Consider the following 22,257-nt stretch of genomic DNA (forward strand, 5'->3'; position numbering starts at 1 on the left):
AGAGACTTGTGCCTAGGGCATTTGCTAGGTTCATATGCGACACGCGTCCTGCATGCTGTTGGGATCAGCAATATCGAGGAAGTACTACTCAACTGTTCAAATGTTGCTGTTTTCAGTGGTCAATGCGTTTAGCTACACCTAGCTAGTTCAACTAAACATAATAGGCTTAAAAGGCTCAAATGGCGGGAGGCAGACCAGTTGGTTATTTACAAGCATGACCAAGGAATTGAACTAGAGTCTACAGAGAAACAACTCCAGCTAAGTGGTCAGAGCGGGACTTGAACCCGCGACCTCCGGATTTCAAGCCCGGCGCCCTAACCTCTCGGCCACACTGCCTCCATGGTGATAAATTAAGAAAGATGGTAGATTTTAAACTCTGTAGTGAAATGAGAAAGAAGTACAATGTTGATCATGTCACGACCGCCGGACAAACAAACATATATAAGTCCACGATACTTGAATCACCTGGGTTTGTCATACAAAGGGAATTTAATTTCGTTTTTTGTTTTGAAAATTGTCATCATTTTAATTACTAGAAACATGAGTTCGAGGTGTCTGTAATGCCACTAGTGATTAACAAAGCGGTTTGATGTGTGGGAGGCGGATAGTTTTGTTTCATGTTTTCATTCATTTCACAGAGCAAAAAGAACATACTCTGACAATAGCAAACGCTTTGCAAAAAATAATTTGCAAAAAAATATATGCTTTCACTTTGTGTACCGATACGAAATGCGGAAATAAGTAACTTTGGTCATTCAAACGAGAGTAATTTACCCCAGCGCACACCTGCTCAACAAAAATCAAACTTGCAAAATTGCCATCCAAAAATAGAAAAAGGTGGTTCCCTTGGTTTCAAATTATTGTTTTATAACTCTCTGCGAGATCTAGCAGCTCTTGATTACGAGAAATTACTCTTGTGCTGAATGGAATACGCGTAACAAAGGTTAAATTGAACCAAATCGACATCAACACAATCTGCGCAAATAGGGGTGACAGGGAAGCGATTATTGCGTTCGCTGACACTGAAAGCTTTTCAAATCAAAATGTCAGCAGAAGGGGAGGAAAATCTTTTTCGAGAGCTGCAGGAACGCAAAGATGGTTTACTTGTGTTGGAAAGTGGTTTAATGATGATCATCAACTTTCTGGCCTTCACTGGTAACGTGATGGTTTGCTGGGCTGTATACCGTAACCAAAGACTTCGCACTTTACCAAACATCTATGTAGTGACCTTAGCCATATCAGATGCTCTCATGGCGGTCCTGTGTATGCCTATGTCTGGAGTTCTTCTCGTAACAGGCCAGTGGCCATTCAGCGGCGCTGTCTGCCATTTCCAGGGATTTTTTTGTTTCTTCTTTGCGCTCTACTCCTTGCTACTCATGACTGCAACAGCAGTGAACCGATATTTTCGCGTGGTGAAACCAAATCTTTACCGTAAGCATTTCAAAGTCAAATCTACTCTTCTTTCCGTCGTTGTTATTACACTTTTCGCTGCTCTTGGTGCGGGGCTTTCATCGATGGCTCAATGGGCGACATTTATCGTACATTACGGTAAAGTAATCTGTTTTATGAACTTCAAATCCCCAGAACTGGACATGGGTTACATCGCATATTTAGATGTGTTTTACATCGCTATTCCCATCGGAATCATTTCGTTCACTTATTACAAGATTTTCAAAAACATCAAACAACACAATCGAGGCATGAACAACACAAGACAAGGATCGATTCTTCGCTTAAACGTGGAAGAAGTTAAGATAACAAAATCACTATTTGCAGCTGTGCTAGGCTTTATTATTTGCTGGGGACCTATAGCTGTTATTGACTTAGTTGATTCCTACAGCAGACACCAGCTCGCTATACCAAGACAGATCTTTCTGTTATACATATACCTCGGTTTTGGCAGTTGTTCCATTAACCCTGTCATATATGGCGTCATGAACAGAGCCTTCAGAGCGGAGTTCTTGAGACTGTTAACTTTCTGGAGAAGGCACAACGAAGTAGATCTCGTTCGTTCTTTTACGGTTCAAAGCTGTCAAAGTGAAAACTGAAATACAGTCTACTTCAAAGTGAAATAGAGACAACAACATAAAAGAACAAACAATGTTTGTCGGTCTTCATTTTTCTTTCCCCAAAAAAGTTCTAAATGCATTATATATCTCCTGCATTACATTTCAGAGTTAATATACGCGCCAAATGTTAGTACTCTTTGGCAGAATGTGTAATTTTCTTGCTTACTACAGTAATTCTCTTATAATTTCTACATCACTTGCTTAATTTCCTTCGCAGTTTTCGGCTACTGCGGTTAAACACAGTTCAATTTTAATTCACGAAAAAATGTTTTCGACATAACCTTTCTCCAAAATAATTGACTGACAACTTCTTCTTTCGTTTGCTTTAGTGTTTTTATGTTTCCTTTTCAATGTGGTCTATTTGCTCGCTGCAAATATACAATTGTGGATAGAAATCTTTTTAATATCACAATATTGGAATAGTGTAAACACACACTTCTGTGGTAACAAATTCTTTAAAATTAAAAATAAATCGAAAGCAGTCACTCATCCTTGACGAAGCGGAGTTAAAACTGGTCTCTGGAATATATTTTTACCTTGTTTAGTTAAAAGCAATTTTGAACGTACTGCACTAGTGTTATCTATGAAACAGTGTAATTAATGCATGTCCGCCCCAGGGCATTTTAAAATAAATATTCAAAACGTTAACGCTATCCTTGGTTTGAACGAAAAGGAAGAAAGCCTTTAGACCATGACAAAAAGTAGTCCAGTTCTTGTTTATATATCGGCGAGATCTTTACAGAGAATCATCATTTTAATGGAAAAAGACTCAACTAACGGAGGACACAACAATTTGTTATTTTCGTCCCCCTCTTTAGAATTATCTACGCAAAAAAAAAGTCGAAAGAATATAATACCAAAATTATGTCTAAGACTCACTCTGAAGAGGTTGAAATCTATTTTATAATAACGGGGACTGTAACGAAATACTTAAGGACAATTATTCTTTGCTTATACTGAAGAATTCTATCTCTTCATGACGGTATTTTCGGGTCGATATTCATTCGGTAATATTTAGTGACAAGCATTAGTCATTCCAGGGTTATAAAACATTAAAATACTCAATATATGCTTTAACAGTTTCAAACTCTTATTACGTCAGACCAGCGTATTCAACATTCTTTCATAGAAATGTATCATAGGCCGAAAAACTGAAGATGGTGTCCTCCAAATCGTTCAGTACACACGCTAAAAGACGCACAACCATTAAATTCAAGTTATAAAACTGGGGAATAACTTCTTAAACAATACGAGCCACAGGAAACTATGAAGTTAATTAAGAAGAAAAATCGCTTGATTTCAGGGGGTCATAATTCAAGAAGCGCAACAAAAAAAAATCATAAATAATTAAGCCGTATATGTAATTTTTATTTTCGTTAATCGGGTGGCAAAATTTATCCTCACTCAATTTCCGCAAATTAAACTTGACACAGCGGAAACGGCACTCGGCAAATTAACATTCAAACATGAAGTGAGACTGAGCTAATTTTAACAGATAATTACGCAAGGAAGTTTGCTGTTTAGAGAGGAAAAAATGTTACCTTGAGGGCTTGTGTGATACATGTAGCTTTCTCTGTTTTACGGAAATTTCTAAGGGAAATTATTGGTCGACAATTACGCGAGAAAATACTCCAGACTTCTCGTTTCTATTGTTTAAAATCAAACTGTTTCCTGCGTTCTAAACAGCAACCATCGTCTCTTACACCAGCCTATTTTCGCTCCCCAAACCACCTGTCGTTCGTAGCCGGCGGGGACTTGGCACGAGGAAAATATAGCTCTGGGGACAGACATGATTTGATTGGCTAAATAGATACTTTGAATAAGATTTTCCCTAATTTACCGTTAGCTTTCTTTCCGAAAGTAACGCTGGTTGATCTCTGACGAAAACCGATTGATCAAAACAGCTATACAGACCTTCAGGAAGTTCAAGCTACCTTACGGCAAGAAATGTCAGTGAAGTCCTCCATTAACAGACATGTAAATACCACTCTTACTTCTGCCTAAAATTCCTTTTCTTAAAATCTGTTTCGGTTGGAGATAAACCAGTGGACAAATTTCGCCCGCCCGCTTTTTCGATCGTCTCCACTGACAGCGTGAGAGCCTGGAACAGGCTATTTGATACAGCACGAGTTTGCATATTGAACGCGGGAAAACACGGTGTAGGCTACTGTACCTTCAGTAACGGCTTGTCCGGCAATGGAGTAGATTCTCATGGCCAAAGCGAAGTCTTCCAAATTGTTAAGGAACATCCCAAAACTAAGAAACTGCTCCAGAGTAATGCCCTACAAAAATGAGATGTAAATGCAGGAAAACCTTACAGCTCAAGACTATTGACCACTTGAAAAGACAGCCTTCTTTTGTATGACAGCGCTCGAAACACGACCACATGCTTTAATCAGGGCGTCTTTGTTGTCTGATCTGTCTAATAGACAACAAGTCCACAAAGCAGAAGCAAGGAATTCCAGCTTCAGTTGATTACGCTGACCAGCTTTTACAGCGTCCTTTTAGTGTGATAAAACATGCCAACTTAAAATTAAGGCCATATTTTCTTCTGCTCTGCAAAATTTGATCTGTTTCATTTCCTAAGTGGCGCCGTGGTTACCGTACTTACATATGTAGCCATATTCTGCATCCGGCAAGTAACTCGCAAACATTGTATAACAACTTTTATACATACAACGACAGCGCCTGTATTCACATAATTCAGCATTTTTACCCCTAACAATTGAACTAGAGGCTCTCACCTTTCTTTGCCTAAGTCGGCTACAAAGTCTGTCTAAGTATTTTTGGATTTCTTCTTCCTCCAGCGAAGTGTTTCTCAACAACAAACGACCAAAACTGTCTTCTGGGATGGTCGGCATTCCTCTTGAATATTCCATAAAGTGGGCTGAGTTAAGAAAATCTAATTTCATCTCCAGCTTGCCTTTTTCAAGGTTAAACCTAGCCAACATTTGGCCTATGGTTTACACTTGTTGTTCTTTTTCAAAAACTCTAGTATCAGTAATATAAAATCATTTGATTGTCTTGTTTGAGAAAATGATGTTTTCAATCTCTTGCAAAGACAATACTAGAAGGGACAGTATCTGTCTTCTCACAGCTCAACTGCCATGGATGTTTTTTTATGTAAAGGATATCTCCATTTCAAAGACTTCCAACTGAAAATCTTGCATGAACCTGTGTACGCAAGAAAAAATAAAAAATAGATTAATGATGCATACTTTGAAAAGTAACCACAACCCGGTCTTGCATTTTAATAATGGCTTATATCATAGCAAAGGAAAATCTGATTATGGATGAATCTACAGTGTAAGAACAGAAAGTAAAACAAAGTTTCTGTTGATAGTCATGTCCTCTGTACAACCTCTGCCCAGTAAAGTTCTCAACAAATGATGAGCATTGCATATACATGTATATACTGTAGAAGTCTGCATATTGTAAACATTAATTATTATCTTTATTATTATTATTATTATTATTATTATTATTATGATCATCATCATTATTATTGTTGTTGTTGTTGTAGTTTTTAGTGAAGAATTACCATTGGAAAACAACATTGTGGAGTAATCATAGGTCTGCAGTGCACGCAGAGACTATTAGATAATTTCTGTTTCGTGTACATGTAACTTTAATGAACACGTATTTTCAACACTTAATGGCTTGTCTCAAGACTAATAAGTTACATACTTGGAGAATTGGCTGAAAGTTAGTTGACCAGTTCCTCTGGAGCCAAAGAAGTGCATTTTTAGTGTGGTATTGTTGCGGCAATCACCGTTTTCCTTTTCACTTTCTTGCAAGGCCTGAAATAAACACGAAAAAACCAACTGATTTACAAAGGAATCTTCAGCGCAAAAATTGAGAATTGGTTGATCAAGAATGACAATTATATGCAGGTCTTTTTTTTTCTCACCATGGATTTTGCTGATGATTTTTTATTGACCATCTCCTCAAGCTGTAGATAAAACAGAGAACTGAAAGATTACTTTTGGTCGTTTATTGTATTCTGTAATTTGGAACAGTTTTCAACTGGGTGTCATAAAACCAAAACCAAAGTTATCACTCTGGCCAATCACAAAGGTGGCAGACAATCCAATGACCCAGTCAAAACTTGTATTAAATACATGTAGCTGATGTGAAGCATGAAAAACATGCGAGATTGAGCCACGATAGCTTTTGGTTTTACTTATGATTGGGTGAAAAAGTGGTGTGTACAGGTAGTAATGCAAAACCAATTACTTTTCGATAGCCAAGTGAGAGCTGCTCTACATTATCAATATTCTTAGTAATTACTTGTTCATGATAATATTTTGCTCACTGTAACTTTTCTAGAGATTACCCCAAATACATTAAAATGACATTATCAGAATAATACAATAAATCCATATTTAAACTCATCGCCAACTGATGAGCTTGGGAAAGGTGCCTTAGGGATGGTGGAGCCGACATATGAGCCTCGAACAGAGCATGCAGGTATCCATTGGCAACCCTGAGAGCGGCAACCACCAGGCACCGTCACACTGACAGAGTCAGTGGAGATACTTACCACCCCATATACTTACCGTCACCAGCGAAAGGGAGGGGTCCAGGTGAGGGAGCAAAAGCACGCTACATGCATGAATGGCCATCAAGGCAAACTGCATGTTCTCACACAGCTGGTAAGCAAAACATGTATGCCCTGCAAAGCCCCGTATAAGACCCCAACGAGCGTGGTCTCCCTCAGAGACAGCTGGCCAGCATTTGCTCGACTTGAACTTTGCCTAAATTACATTTAGCCACATGTAAATAATATTATAGATGATTACTGACTTACCACAAAAAACTCATCCTTAGTAAGCCGACCATTCCCGTCCTTGTCTAACATCTTAAAAGCAATTTCCAGGCCTCTTTTTGACTCTGTGCAAAATCAAATGACAAGAAGTTCTTCAAAGAAAATGATATGCTGTTGTTGCTAAAATTACTGTTGGTCTTCTTGCACCCTATTTTAATTTACTGCAGCTGTAGCAGGAGGAAAACAAATACGCCATACTTCTTTATATTCTTAATAACAGTAAAATACTAACAGACTTCCGTATGTGTTGGTAACCACATAATACAAGCAGAATATTTTTTTAAAACCTTAACTAGTGTGCAGCACTGATCAAGCTTGAATTATAAAACTTGCTTTCCTGCGTGTTTTGTTCAACGGAATAAATTTGGTTATGCTGTGATTTTGAAATCACCTGACATGTCTGATTAAATTCTCCACTGATATTGGTATACCACCCAACCCTACACTTAACACATACAATAAACACTATTGGTGTCACTACATATTACTTACTTGTAAGTATGGTCAAAAGAAATAAATATTCAGAGAAAGTGATGATTCCTAGGGACAAAAGAAGATAATATCCCTACTATAAATAGAATCTAAAGTTTCATAATGTATGGGTGTATATTAAATAATTAAAGTTCTTATGTTGTGAGGACACTGTTTGAACATTGATTAAAACCAATGAGTGGCACAAGCTATTTTTGCATTCTACCAATACAACATCTGTTTTCTAAACTAAAAAAAAAAAAGCCACACAAACAGATGTTAAAAAATTAAATACCATTATCCTGCAATGTCCGAAAAAATTTCCTGGATCCTTTTGAAATTGAAGGTGTACTTTTCACCATCTGTGAAATAACCTGTCAGGGAAAGTAACAGAAACATGTACATGTAAGATTATTGCATTAGTTAAGCAGATAAGTGCACATGCCAAGTGTTACTGTGGAATGAGATGCAAGCATTTACCATTATGATGCCAAGACATTCTAAACCCCATGTACATCTAAGTAATATGATACGATATGATACGATACGATACGATACGATACGATACGATACGATACGATACGATACGATACGATATGATACAAATGTTATTGTCAACTCCCTATGGGGGCTTTTCAGAGACAATGATAAAGATATTTTACAAAAAAAATACTATACAATTCAAATAGCATGATACAGTGCACAATCCTATGACACCATTAAACAAAATAAACATTACCTGGTCCATAGATATAAATAATACACATGATTTATGTACTCACTGCTTCTGATAAGGGTCTTTTCCGACTCCACCCTATACAAAATCAAGAAACCAATAATAATATATTTACACCTGAAATTTACATAAAACACGAACAGATTCGTAATGACACAAATTTTATTAAAAGTGAGGATTGTGCAGGTTTACATTTACACTGTAGGTGTTGTTACCAGTGCCAATAACCTTTGGACTTATCTTCTAAAACTCGTTTATACTGAGGTCGTAGTGTTCAAACCCTGAGGGGTGGCAAAATGGTATGTAGAAATCCATGAGCCTGGGAAACTCTTGATTTGATCTCAAAACTCCAGAATCCTTTGTGATGAGCCAGGAAGTCTTATCTTTGAATCTGTACTACTGGTCTTGCAGTCCAAAATTGCTCAGTCTTGGATTTTCAAGCAAGGGTCCGGGCATCTCTGGGAGTCTTGAATTTAGATATCTTATTAAATGTTTTGGTATGTACATGTAGTATTGCTGAATATATTTACGAGTTGCATGATATTTTGATGAGTCAAAATACATACAGTGAGTAAAAATATAAAGTGATACTACACACCAAAACATCTAATAAGAGATTTATTATCCAACTGCTGTGGTCAATAAATTTATCAACAAAAGAGGGAGAGTGTGACAGTTTTGCGTGTGCGTGCCGACCTGTACCGCTAAGAGGTTTTCTACTGTACAAATAACTGTACAATATCACTGTATATTTGTACTGTTATTTGGACAGTATTTGCTGCAGTTGGATAATAATACTCTCTACTTGATTGCCTAATGCTTACTATTTTTTTGAGGAATCAAATATGTGCTTTTCTTAGCAACTGGTTGTTACATGGTACACAGACACGACAGCTAGATCAACTGTCAATGTTTGGAGTTCATGTTATGTTATTTAAGTACACAATAGTAAAGTTTGAGATAAATGTTACACATACATGTAGCATAATATGCAGCTCTGTGATAGCCTGGCTTGTCATCTAATTATTTTACCCTGTCTGCTCAGAAACAGAGAGTTTTTGACACGCCAAACCATTTTTCTGTGTAGGAAGCTAGATGTTTTGGTACAGTTAAGTTTGCATTTGACCGACAGGTTACTGGGTGTGTGTCCATCACGTGTCAATCATTACCTGGTAAGTCTCTGTACGTGAGAGATTCCAGGAAGTCAGCTGGAGTCATGAAGTACTGTCCATCGAATTCAATGGAAGCAAATTGTTCGAACATGCTTTTCCGCCTTGTTTGCGAATGAACATGTGAATGATGGGCAGTAGATTTGGCCAGAACTACATTGACAGATGAATTTCTGGTTTGAATTTTCCACAACAAGCAACAACTCACTCCGCCAATTCCAACGAGCGTGACGCGAAATAAGGACGTTTTTCCCGCTAAGGACGAGAACATAGCTCAAGGAAAGGATTGCACTGACAACAGGAAGCTTTGAGAGAGCAGAGTATGAATATCTTGCATGGAAATAATCACAAATTTACCCCAAACATCAAAGAGTCGATCTTCGAGGAACTGGCAGGTGAAAGACTGAGCTCTAGTAGAAACCGCTGACCAAAGCGCGATCTTTCATTCTTCGGCACTTCATTTCACAAAATATACATCAACAGCTGCAGTAAGCTTTCTTTAGATTTTTCACACGATAGAAATGGCTTCGGCGGTTACAGATTACTGCAGAACGCTCGTAAGTATTCGTTTTTGTAGGTAAGTGTTGTTCTGAAAAAGAATTCTTTGCGATTCTCCTTAAATGTTTCTGTTTCAGGGAGCGGATGGGCGGCAGCTTCGTTTAGCAGGCCATGTCGGCTTTGACAGTTTACCAGACCAGCTCGTCAATAAATCAGTGAATAGAGGATTTGCCTTCAATATTCTATGCATAGGTGAGTCAGAGATACGTCTTGTTAAGGGTGAAATTAGTTTTCAGTCTTTCATTTTGCTTTGGGACAGAGCGTCGATGATTCAACGGCAGTATACAAACTTATTATCATACGTCAAAATCAAAATACAAACACGATGTTCGTGAAGTTGAATTGATGTTAAAGCGAAAATCTAGAACGTAATTAAATGAATGGATCTATTTTCATTTTTTTAGGGGAAACGGGAATCGGAAAATCAACGCTGATGGATTGTCTTTTCAAAACGACGTTTGAAGGTGTGTGAGGGCTATATCTGTAATATGTAACATGTAAATGTACATATGTGGGTGTTCAAGAGTTCCATTCAAATTCCGCACAAGCTTTGGAGTTTGTGAGGGGAAGTGATGCAAACGCGCTTTGCTATTGTTAATATTAATAGTTATTGTGTGGTAGAATTAATAGGTGTGGCCACTCTCCAAAATCCACTAAATATTGCATGAGTGACAGATCTGTGGGTACAATTGTTAGTTTTATGTAAAGTACCTGAAATGTCACGTACTACAGACTTGAGGAGTGTTTTAAAGTTGGTCTCTGTAATGTGCTTATTTCTATGCAAATGCAAGAGTGATGAATATATCCAAAATTATGTTGTGTTGTTCAAAAGAATCAACGAGGTATTGAGAATAATTAGTGGAAACACCTGTTGATCATCAGACTGAATGAAGTGAATTTTCAATGTTGGTTTTCATTCTGTTACCAAAAAGTGAGCTTTTTAATGTTTACAGATTTTGAAACCAGATAACCAAACATAACTTATTCAAGGGCCAAAAATATTAACCTCAACGCTGAGACATTCTGCAGCTGAATCAGAAGTTCAGTAGTATGGAATGATAACAAACAATTAGATCTTTCTTATAGATCAGCTCTGTAGCTGAATAAATTACAGTTGTATATCTTTGTAGGAAACAAAAGAAATTGCAAGCCACTTTTCCTGTTGAAAAATAGTACGCCTGATTTTTTAAAATGTGGAAAAAAAATTCATGTTTTAGAGTTTGAATTTATTTTGAAATAGACCTTCAGTAACTTATTTGCAAGTCTCTTCAGAACTCCACATTTAGTTTCTAAGTGATTGTGAGGCATAGCACTCAAATTAACTGATTCTTTCCATTGCCCAACAATCTTAACTGGGCTGTGCCTATAGTCTTGAGTTTAAAGGACTACAGGACTCACACAAAGTAATCACGTGTGGTAGATAATTAGTTTTCTTTAAGCCATCAGTGCGCACCAATTATGGTGTATCTACATTTCAATTCTCAGCAATAAAAATCTGGGAATCTGTTCCACTAGAACTTAAACATTCTCCATACATGCTCTTCAAAAAGCGGTATAAAAGATTCTTATTGACCACTCAAAACTGACCATAGTTTAACCGTTAAGTATGTAAGATAATGCTGTACAATATTCAGGACATTGTTTTCCTTTATTTTAGCTTGCATTTATTTATGTCTTTCTTCTTTTATGATAATAATATTGTCTTTAATGTAAATATTAATTTAAATTAACTTAGCATGCAGCCAACGCCAACTTATATCTGCATGACAGTCACCAACTCGAAAGCTCATTGGCTACTTTGGTCACTGTACACAATTAAATATTGTTTCTTCTAGTTAATTTCTATCTGTATTTATTTTTCCTATGTCATTGTAAACCATCTTACATTAAGTTGTTTTTCTGTAAATAGCATGCAATAATAAAAAAACTGAAAAAACTGAAACTGACAAGGCCTGGTAGTAGTTATAGTTCTGGAATTAACCCAAGCTACTGATTCAGGCTCAGAGATGTCTCTCCATGGCTTGTGTATTAAGTTTATCACAAGTCTCCTTACAATTTGGCTACAGTGTACCTTACCTGTGAACCTGTTGTTCTTTTTAGGTCTCCCGCATTCTCATCAGCTGCCAGGTGTTAAAGTAGAGCATCACACATATGGTGAGCATATAGACTTGGACATTTTTTCTTTTAATGTTAAAAAACTCACAAAATTCATCCTGGCAAAACATTTTTAGTCAGGTCCAAGCACTGATTAATTAGGTTTCTTTACAGTTGTGGTTAACTTATTTAGGATAGGTTGTGGTTTTTAATTTCACGTCAAATTAAATGTGTGACAATGTGTACAACAGGTGCCGCTATAATGTGGTCAGACCCAAAAAATGTTACCCAGTTATTTCAAAGAACAGTCAAACCAACTATTTAAAATAAGCGCCCCCTCAAATAAGCGCCCCCCTCCCCTTCCCCCATTTTGTTGACAAGTAATGAGTCAACAAAGGATTTATAGTTTTTGTCGTGTAGTATTAGATTTGTGCATTGTTTCAGTTTGTGAACACATTAAGTTTGGAAAAAAATTACAAGTACTAACAGCGCCACAATTTAAACTTTAAGATCAATTTTTATGTCAATAAACAGCTTATGTTGCTGTTTACACACAGATGATGTATTAAAAAAAATGGTCATGTCAGGCCACGATTTGAGAAAAATTAAATAAGTGCACCTCCTCGATTAAGCACCCCCCTCAAATAAGCGCCCCTCATCTTCTCTTGAATTTGAAATAAGCACCCCAGGTGCTAATTAGAGGATTTACAGTAACTCTGTTCTCAGCGTTTGGAAATGTGGCAAAACCCAGTCTGTCGTGTTCAAAATGTTACACCAGTCCTAGAAACCTGAAAACTTTCCAAAGAACTCCTGAAGAGACTCCACTACTTACTGCACATGTGTTATCAGACATTTTTCCATGTGTTTTTTTTTTTTGTTGTTTTTTGTTTTTTCAAGTCAAGATAAGTGTGGAAAATGATGTCTGAAAATTCCTTGAAATTTTTTACAGGCTACTATAAGTCTGTAACGCTGTTGTTGAGTGAAGTATTTGCCAGTTGCAAAATTTTCTGTTCTTAGCATTTGTTCTCGCTCAGTACAATGAAACTGGATAATAAAAGTAAAACACTAATGGTTTTTGAAGCTACTGCATGTACTAAAGTTACATTTTCCATGCAAAAATATAATTAACTGTAACCATAAAATTGACAATAAAATAAAATGTACCTGTACATGGTAAACATTGATAAAATTGTCATTTATTATTTACAGATTTAAATGAGAGTAATGTGAAACTAAAGTTGACAATTGTGGATACTGTTGGTTATGGAGACCAGATCAACAAGGACGACAGGTAGATTGCATTATTTTAACCATATCAATTCCATCAATTTGTAGTTGTTACGATAATTGTGTGTACTACCTTTATTTTAAACTGCCAATAGAATCTGTAGCAAGCTATTGACATACTCAACAAGTAACAAGTTTTTTTTGTGTTCTTTATTCAGTGCTAGTCCCATTGTGGAGTACATTGATTCACAGTTTGACAAATATCTTCAGCAAGAACTCAAGATAAGAAGAACGCTGAACTCTTATAACGACACTCGTGTACATGTCTGCCTCTACTTCATTTCTCCAACAGGCCACTCGTAAGTCATTATTTTTTCTTTTATAATTATAAATTTATTTAATTTCACAAATCATACATACAAAAAGAAAGACGCTAACTTGCAAAATTATCAAAGGGCATGGAATTTGAGTAGTATTTCCATACTACTTCATGTAACTATAAAAACATATATGAACTTTGTTTGTCCTTAGGTTAAAATCACTGGATCTTCTTTGTATGAAGAAATTGGACAAAAAGGTGAGCTTCTATTGTTTGCCACAAAAAATGTAACATACATTATCTACATTGTCTGATTGTTTTATTATTGCAGGTGAATATTGTTCCCATCATTGCCAAAGCTGACACCGTAGCAAAAAGTGAACTGAACCAGTTCAAAGAAAAGGTGAGAGAACCAGTTGTTAACATGGTGTAATTTTATCCCGTGTGAATGAAAAGATTAGGGATACTTGTCTTCAGGTCATCTCGCTAGGGGTGTAAATCACAGATTTTGTTCTTGCTTAGGGTGTTCAGGAAATGCCCAAGTTTTAGCTGCCAATGTTTCTTTTAGGTTTGCTGTCAAAGTAACGCTGTCATGTCAGTTTTAGACTGATATTTTTAGGGGTCAAATAAAGCTGGAGCCATGACCAGATTGGTCTTCTTCTTTCAGTTAAGAGTTTTATTCAAATTTTCCGACAAACATCAACGACCCTTTCGTATGGGAGTTCCCCCTTCCCATATGAAACCAAATGAAACCATACGTACATACACTTTATTTAAATACAGTAGAAACATCAGTTGTATTACAAGACTGAGATTAAAATAAAATTTAAAAAAAACACTGATTTACATGTTTGCCATGTGGGGGAGTATGAGGAGGATATTAGGAAATTAATCCTAGTAGCATGCAGGACTTCTGTCACATTTGAACCTGCCGCTGTAGGTCACAATTTTTCTTGTCTCTCGTTGGTAGAGCATCATTGTGACGAATGTGTTTTCATTGAATTCTTTTGAGAGGACTTAAAACTTGTTGCAAGTACATGTAGCTTGTGTGGCTAATTACTGTCTTTCTTGGCCAAGCATTTTAATACTTGTAACCTATCTTTATTATATGGCTGTGTCTCACAAGGACTGGGAACTACCGAATTCACGAATTTGATTGGCTGAAATTGATATTGACAGTGGTCTAGATTTTCCCATGTAGACCGGCATCTAGACCGGTTTCATTTTGTGTTGAAAAAGTAGCAAACTAAAATACAAAAATGTTCACTGTTTTCTTTTATTTTCTTCTCAATCATTTACGGAAGTGCCAAAAAGCCTGGTGACAAAGAAAAAAAAAAAAAGTAAAGAGGACGAGCAAATTTCGGCAGGTTAAAGTTAAGCTCATCTCCGTTTGCAAGCAAAATGTTAGCAAACCAGTTACATTAAACGAATTAAAGTTTTTTTCTTTGCCATATAATAAACATCTTATTAACTGAACTAAGTCGGTCTGTATGGGAGAATCTTGACCGAGGTCGTGTGTAGAGACCTCACTGCGTTCGGTCTTTACTCACGACCTCGGTCAAGATTCTCCCTTACAGACCTCCTGCTCGGTTGATAAGAGCTAAGTAATACACGTACATTATATCAATATTTAATGAGAGATGGTGTTTCATGTCATATCTGAATACAGGCAATAAAGTTAAAATAAGGTTGTACAGGGTCTGTGCTAAAGACGATCAAATACCAAGCCACTGACACAGTTTTGATTCCCTTTCCTTTCTTTGATGAATTATTAAATTACATGTAGGTTGACATAAGCAGGTCAGCTTGGTGAGCTGACGTTCAATTTCCAAGCAATATTTGGTTGTTTTTTTTCAGATCATGGAAGAACTTGCAAGTAATGGAGTAGAAATTTACCGATTTCCCGTTGACGATGAAACTGTTGCCGAAATGAATGCTAGCATGAATGTAAGGAATACTGCTTAGAAAATTTTAGGGATATTCATTTTTAGGTTCTGTACAGTATTTTAACCAGCAAGCACTGATGTCATTATGTTCAACTGTAGGAACAAATTCCATTTGCGGTGGTTGGCAGCCGTGAAGAAGCGATCGTTAACAAAGTGAAGACAAGAGCTCGACAATATCCCTGGGGAACTGTAGAAGGTAAAAGGAAACGTTATTCAATAATTAGCACTGCTGTCTACTTGTAGAGCGCTTTGTGGGGAGTTACAATGGCTATTTTGGTTTTCCAAAGCAAACTCTTTTGTTGGAAATGACCTCTATTCATAAATAGCGCATAACAATAAGATTTCTTTTACTGAAAGTGATTGATAATTGTTAACCGAAAAGTATTCTCAATGGCCTTTTTGTTTAAGTTCAGTGTTAGACATTTCCAAGAGGGTCGTTGTGAAAATCGTTCTTTTTTTGAAGAAAGTTCAAATTAGATTTCTTTTCTGTACTTTTTAGTTGAAAATGAAAATCACTGTGACTTTGTGAAGCTGAGGGAAATGTTAGTGCGGTAAGTGGGAAATTCATTTTGCCTTTTCCGTTTCCTTAATTCTCTCAAATTTCGAGAATCGAGGCTGAAGACAACTAAAGTCGAATTTCAGGAAACGAGATGAGACCTTTTCAAACGAGTGTTGAGTGTCGACTTTTACTATTTAAGTATGCTGTTGGCAGGAAATTTTTCGTTTAGGCTTACAAAGTTACAAGGTGGGGGAAGGAATTACAAGAGGTAAGGAGGAAGGGACTGAGCTGATGAAAGTAAGATGAGGATAACGTATACACGTTCAGCTGCATTTAAATATAAAGTACAGTAAGTCAAGTAAGGAGACAAACGTGTGAGGTGCCCAAAACATTGTATTGAAACAAGAAAAAGCAGAGAGGGGCTTATAACTGGGATATTTTTCGTTGTCTACTATAGGTAGATAGGTCTCTAACTGGGGAACCTATAGGTATTTAACCAGCATTTTACTAGCTCTTCAACCATACTCTTTATTCTATTTTCAGTACTAACATGCAGGACTTGATTGACAAGACTCACGCCGTGCACTACGAGCTGTACAGAAGGACCAAGCTGGAGGACATGGGATTCAGTGATGGTGGCGGAGACAAACAGCCTCACAGTCTACAGGAGACGTACGAACTCAGACGACAAGAATACATGAAGAACATTCAGGGCAGAGAGGAGCAGATGAGGCAGAGCTTTGTCAACAAGGTCAAGGAGAAGGAAGCGGAATTGAAACAAGCCGAACAGGAAGTAAGAGATGGAGATTTTCGAGAGCGTCTACGAAAGCGTTACTTGTTCTGTAGAAAAACTGATTCAAAAACTCTGGAAGAATGTAGATTGCCAGGGGTTTCATTAAGGGCCAGGCACCAGGCAAATTGACCAGCTGTGAGGATGATTTTGCCCAACAGGTTTGACCATCTGGAGGAACGTTTTTCTGATAGAGAACCTCAGTTCAAAAAGTTTTGTCCACCTGTGAAATCCAGTTGCCCTCCTGCCGAAATCGGTAATAAAACCCCTGTCCATTGCGATCGTCTTCGATCACAAACGCACACACTCTCCATCAAAACCGTGGTGTCTTCTGCAAATAAGTATTGGTCATTTTAGGCCATGTTCTTATGCAAACTTTTATGACCGCTAGGACACGAACTGAACCTATTGTAGCATTTGAACGCTAATGTCGTTGCGTCGTTATTTTATCACCAGCTCCATGCAAAGTTTGAACATTTGAAGAAGACACAAGTAGACGAGAAAAAGAAGCTGGAGGAAAAACGAAGGATGCTGGTAAGGCAGATGAGTTTCATTCTGTTGTGCGAGGCGTCGCTTGCGTATCATTGGAGCACTTCTATTATGATTTCTGGAACGAACATCTTACGAACTCTAACAATAGCAGGCTCAACATTAATGTAGACCATTACAATTGGCCCTTTCAGAGTTGCCTCTTCCCTTCATGTCAAAACGAGTCTTCGTGTGAAACAGTTCAGATATAAATTGTGTTCCGCCCACAGGTTCATTTTCATGCAAATCAAACTCATTTTCACATGAAAGGTTTTGTGCGAGGGCTTGTTTTGAAACTGAGGCACAAAGTACCTCGGAAATGGCTTATTGCATTTGATAAATGATAGGAACCATTAAGAGGATGGCTTATGATGGCGGAGATGGTATTGGGCTGTGAGGTGGACCACATTGAAAAAAGCGAGACTTACTTAACGACACTTCAGTCATGCTGGTATAGGGTGGCATTTATTTTTAGGTTGATAATAATAGACGAGGATATGAAATAACAGAACTTTTGAGGTTCCCTCGAGTTCGAAACCAATCGAGTATCGTTCTACTTTGAGAAGGACTTCAGGGGTTGACTGAATCAATACAAAACTTAGTAAAACAATTGACTTAACTGTTACCCGGAAGTGCATTCGACTGGATAGTTATGAAAGATTCTTAAACGCGATTCTTGTAATGATTCTGAAGGGTGACACTTGGGTAAAAAAAATTCCAACAAGCCTCTGACTTGCTATTTTGTGTTCTGTCTTAAGGACGAAGAAATCAACTTATTTAACAAGAAAAGAGCCGCTGCCCTGGCCGCACAGGCTCAAGCTCAGCAAGCCACCGCCCAAGTCGCCAAGGAATCAATGAAGGGAAAGAAGAAATAAAGACACGTAGAATATTAACAAATTATTAACTTAATTCTAGTAATACAGTCTAACCTCGTTAACTGGGGCAAGAAATGGGGAATGTCAGTTGCTGTATAATAGAGGTAGAGTTCATGTTAATTTTTCCGTCTCTCATAAGAGTGAGCCTCCACTGAATGTGGTATCCAAAAGAAGTATGACTTTGTACTAACTCGTTCGCTAAAAGAAATCAGAACACGGAGCGATTTCAACATAAAAAAATCTGTTCTTTACAGCGTTCAGGGTCTTTTTATAACGGGAACTTTTTTCCCCGCTACCTAGACTCGTTCCCAGGGTCTTGAGCAAGAGAGGGACAGAAAGGAAGAAAGATCCTGGGTACTATTTTTTTTTCCTTGACCTCTTAGTTACCAGGTCCTTTTTTTATCTTTTCCTTCAGCGGGGCGCCAAGGGTGAATCTTGATCGTTTACAATTATTATAACAATGAACACCACAATCAAACTTTCCTTTTATCTTTACTTCGTTTTACAGTGCTATCTTAATTTATAACATTTCATAGCTTGCCGACTGTTCATATACTAGCTATTTAAAGAGGTGCTCTTAGTGCCAGCTGTGTTTTACCCAGCAGGCAACTTTATTACAATAACATTCAAATATTATATTCCTGAACTTGATCAATAAACACTACAGCCGTTTCAATTCCACAAGCTTAAATTAATCCTACCAATTTTCAACACCAATTTGTTATCCTAAGGAAAATTATGTTGCACTTTGTAATTTGAGTACATCTACAATTTACTACCGTCGTAAAAAATGTCCCGAAAAATTACACCCACCTAAATTTAAGCCCCAATCGTAATCAGCCTCTTATTTGTCATTATAAGATCAACACGTAATCTAGCTTATAGGTCAGGACACTGAAAGAATTGACCACCTTATTGTAATCTCCCAAATAGTAATGTAAGAAGAATTTTTTTGTTGATACTAAGTGATTTTATCAAACCCGTACAACAAAAGTTAATTTTCACTAGCAATTTGAGATCACCCAAAAATTGGTGGAGAACAACCCTATCGGAATGGAATCAGTTCTATTGATTTTGTACAATCTCTCGGCTAGAAAATGTAACCATTACTAGTTGTTTTATCGTAATGCAAAAGTCCATTGAATTAATAAATACAAACACGGTCCTTATCAACTGTCTGTGTGGTTGTCCTTTAAAATAAAGAGTTTATACAACTAGTTCTCATGGATTGTCGTTGGAGAATTTAGAAGGCAACACACAACCGGGCAGAAACCGGAAGCAAGGCGGGAAAAAGCCACTGGTACTGAATTGTACTCCACATTGATTAGCTGAAATTGGAATGCTCCACGTTCTGCATTGCGATTGCTTCTTGTTGTCGGAGTGACCCCAAAAATCCAGTTCCCGACGGCGCGTTTACACCTGCGATTTGTGAGTCGTTGCCGCGGCGATTTCAACCCCCTGTGTAGACTAACAGGGATGTTTTTAATTGTAGAAAAGTCGCCATATCAAACGTGCCTGTAGGCCCACGCTAAGAAACGTCGGTTTTAAAACAATAAAGGGTATGTTGCTGTCAAATCAAAACTTGATTTAATTGTAGAATTGTAACCATTTTACACAATCGAGACTGTCCATTGCAGCTTACAATTGAAACTTTTAGTCTTCAGTCTTGAACCATAAGAATTCGATATCTCTCAGTGACATCTGTGACAAAATTCTCTGTAAAGGAAGGACTTGTATTGATGTCAAAGACGACCTGGAAAGTTCACGGCGATGGCTAAGATACTACCCGAGGCCAGTCCAGCCACCAAACACCTAGAGACAAAAAGGTTATCAAATGAGATAAGTGGCAGAAAGAAACTGGTATACCAAGCTAGTAAATAGGGGTTGGGAGTCAAGTCTGCGTTGAGCCTTATGGCCCATGGAGCAACAAGGAATACTTCGACTCCTCCCTGAGTGGCATGCTAGTCCATCGCAGGGTTACCCTCGAACCCAACAGAAACGCTTCGGCCGCTTCAAAAGAAAAAAAAAAACGGAGAATCGCACGAACGTTTACAAACATTTGCCTACTACATAAGGACTCCCTCTGTCATGTTTAATAAACCACTTTGTATCATTTCTATTGCTTATAGGTTCCAAACACCAAGTAAGACACTAAAGCAACCCGAGAAGAGCTTTGTTAGTGTTTTTGTAACATCCCGAGTACTTAAGAAGCCTGTTGACTTCATGAATTAATGACTAAAATTGTCACGACTTATCCGCACAACAGTCAAATTGTGTCAATTCACATAGCCTAATTGCAGCGCGCACGGCATCATTAGCGTTTGACAAAGAACAAATTCCAATTGCAACAGCTAAAAAGGTACAAAGATCGCACTCTCCTGCAGTCTTTCACCAGCGCTTGACATATGATTTATCTCACGTACACTATCAAATATCACCTCTTTCTGTGCATGTTCACCCTACCAAAGGTATGAACAGAACTCTCAATAGACCGTTTTGCAGTTGACTGCTCAGTGACCTGGCCTTTGAATGGCAGCGAGGCTGGAGGTGACCTTGTTTTGATGCAGACCTCACTGCTTTTGTTGCGTAAATCGAGTTGTTCTAATGCTAACTAGTTTGCATTTAGATAAGACAAGCGGACAAAGCAAGGACACCGCCAGCCTTAGAGCAAACAAGTGTAAAATAGCCTATTTGTGGCTCCGTAGCCCAACAGTGGAGCATTCACAACGGCCTCGAATCAAGTTTATTTTGCTAAACTTTCTTCAGAACTGGTTGCGTTACTGAAAAACTGCAAAGATCAAGCGAATTTTACGCACCTCTGATCAGTAGAGATAGTCAGAGCTCTAATACTGCCATCACATGGCGGATAGGTGTGTAGTAGGCACAAGTCATGTGTCCGCCATACCCGCAAGTATCGACTGAACCCCCCGGATACAAAGAAATTCCCATCTTTGTTGAGCGCCAATGCCTGCGAGAAGGTAAAGGATTGAAACACATCAGTTATTTTGCACACAATTCTTAGAAAAAGTCTCGATTGGTAGCGATCTACGCACTAAGGTTTACACGATGATTTCTTTCAAAATCCAACGCTAACTGATGCATCGGATTTCTACAAGGAGTAAAACCATTTCTTTCAGAATTATTTGAAATGGTTACAAAATATTCACCCTGAAATAACAATTTGATTTTGTAGAACAGTATTTGATAAATGACAAGTGCACCAGGGAAAACGAGAATGATTAACGACTGCAAGGATGGAAATAGATTACAATAGAGACAAACTTGGCATTGTATCTAACTAAAGCTTGCAGTTCAAGTTGTAATCAATACCTTTTGCCCTTGAACCGGAGAAAGCCTTTCAGTAATTGCTCCCTAACATGAAAGCTCATATCAGTTCCACGAATTCGAAAATGAAGAAGTGGTACGCGTGCAGAGTGCAACTATCGAGTTATGGATGCCTGCGAGAGGTTGCTAAGCACCAAAGAAGCGTAAGGGTCGCACGAGGCGATAGCAGTTTTTTCCAGTTTTAGATAATATGGTTCCATACAAAGCAAGAAAACTGTGACTCGCTACTCTGCCTTGAAAACTCTCTGTGATTGACAAATACGTACCAGCATCTGGTCATCAAGCCTTTTGTCGCTTAACAACCGGCCATTGATGGTAAACACCGCCAGATGACCTGTCCCATCTGTATAGTTAATTAGCACCAGGCCATCGCGCGTCAGCTTCAACAGCCTCGGTCTGACACACTCTCCCGGACCACGCAGTGTTCTCAAGAGATTTCCTGTTGTGGTGTGTAAGAGACAGGGCCCCTCTACAAGAGAACAAAACAGTACCATCACCCCCCTATTTTAATACCATTGTCTCGACCATCTTGTTCCTAAGATACATACCTTGCGAACCGCTGACCACAAGTCCCATGGAGGCGCTGACATCAACACAAACAACAGGCTGCTCGTGTCCAGTAAGTATGGCCAGTGGGGAAGGGTTGTCACCTGACAAAACAAAATCAGACATGATCTACATCAATCCTAAAAATTGACATGTACCTCAATTCCAGTAACTAAACATGTTTAGTCAAAACTAAACTTGACGAAAATACCGTCCAAGCTCTAAACGTTCTAAAACTTCAATTTTCATTAGCCTCC

At 37.9% G+C, this 22,257-nt stretch overlaps 4 protein-coding genes across 4 annotated transcripts in view; 2 read left to right on the forward strand and 2 right to left on the reverse strand.

The window, feature by feature from the left end:
- Positions 1-9,650, reverse strand: part of LOC110057706 (calcium uptake protein 3, mitochondrial-like) — a 28,343-nt gene extending 18,693 nt beyond the window's left edge. Inside the window, exons 1-10 of the mRNA XM_020764293.2 lie at positions 9,274-9,650; positions 8,151-8,182; positions 7,664-7,742; positions 7,390-7,437; positions 6,880-6,962; positions 5,980-6,021; positions 5,757-5,869; positions 5,204-5,243; positions 4,814-4,951; positions 4,243-4,351 (exon numbers count right to left, since the gene is read on the reverse strand). Coding sequence (XP_020619952.2) covers positions 4,243-4,351; positions 4,814-4,951; positions 5,204-5,243; positions 5,757-5,869; positions 5,980-6,021; positions 6,880-6,962; positions 7,390-7,437; positions 7,664-7,742; positions 8,151-8,182; positions 9,274-9,544 — 955 coding nt within the window. The 5' untranslated portion in view covers positions 9,545-9,650. The remainder of the gene's footprint in view (positions 1-4,242; positions 4,352-4,813; positions 4,952-5,203; positions 5,244-5,756; positions 5,870-5,979; positions 6,022-6,879; positions 6,963-7,389; positions 7,438-7,663; positions 7,743-8,150; positions 8,183-9,273) is intronic.
- LOC110057710 (RYamide receptor-like) lies at positions 601-2,420 on the forward strand. Its single transcript, XM_020764296.2, has one exon. It carries the CDS (start codon positions 1,044-1,046, stop codon positions 2,046-2,048), a length of 1,005 nt encoding a protein of 334 aa, XP_020619955.2. The 5' UTR covers positions 601-1,043; the 3' UTR covers positions 2,049-2,420.
- A 61-nt stretch (positions 9,651-9,711) lies between the features above and the next one.
- On the forward strand, positions 9,712-19,278 carry LOC110057704 (septin-6-like). Its single transcript, XM_020764291.2, has 14 exons — positions 9,712-9,830; positions 9,909-10,023; positions 10,236-10,295; positions 11,932-11,985; positions 13,135-13,216; positions 13,371-13,511; positions 13,684-13,729; positions 13,803-13,874; positions 15,329-15,418; positions 15,517-15,613; positions 15,917-15,968; positions 16,460-16,709; positions 17,163-17,240; positions 17,993-19,278. The coding sequence occupies exons 1-14, from the start codon at positions 9,795-9,797 to the stop codon at positions 18,107-18,109; spliced, it is 1,290 nt and encodes a 429-aa protein (XP_020619950.1). The 5' UTR covers positions 9,712-9,794; the 3' UTR covers positions 18,110-19,278.
- The window catches only part of LOC110057703 (lipopolysaccharide-responsive and beige-like anchor protein), a 49,093-nt gene continuing 45,418 nt past the window's right edge, over positions 18,583-22,257 (reverse strand). Inside the window, exons 51-54 of the mRNA XM_020764290.2 lie at positions 22,003-22,104; positions 21,721-21,923; positions 20,926-21,077; positions 18,583-19,921 (exon numbers count right to left, since the gene is read on the reverse strand). Coding sequence (XP_020619949.2) covers positions 19,852-19,921; positions 20,926-21,077; positions 21,721-21,923; positions 22,003-22,104 — 527 coding nt within the window. The 3' untranslated portion in view covers positions 18,583-19,851. The remainder of the gene's footprint in view (positions 19,922-20,925; positions 21,078-21,720; positions 21,924-22,002; positions 22,105-22,257) is intronic.

Source organism: Orbicella faveolata, unplaced genomic scaffold (genome assembly GCF_042242905.1).
Source record: "Orbicella faveolata isolate gen_17 unplaced genomic scaffold, um_ofav_v1 contig_35, whole genome shotgun sequence".
In the NCBI taxonomy this organism is placed as follows: domain Eukaryota; kingdom Metazoa; phylum Cnidaria; class Anthozoa; order Scleractinia; family Merulinidae; genus Orbicella; species Orbicella faveolata.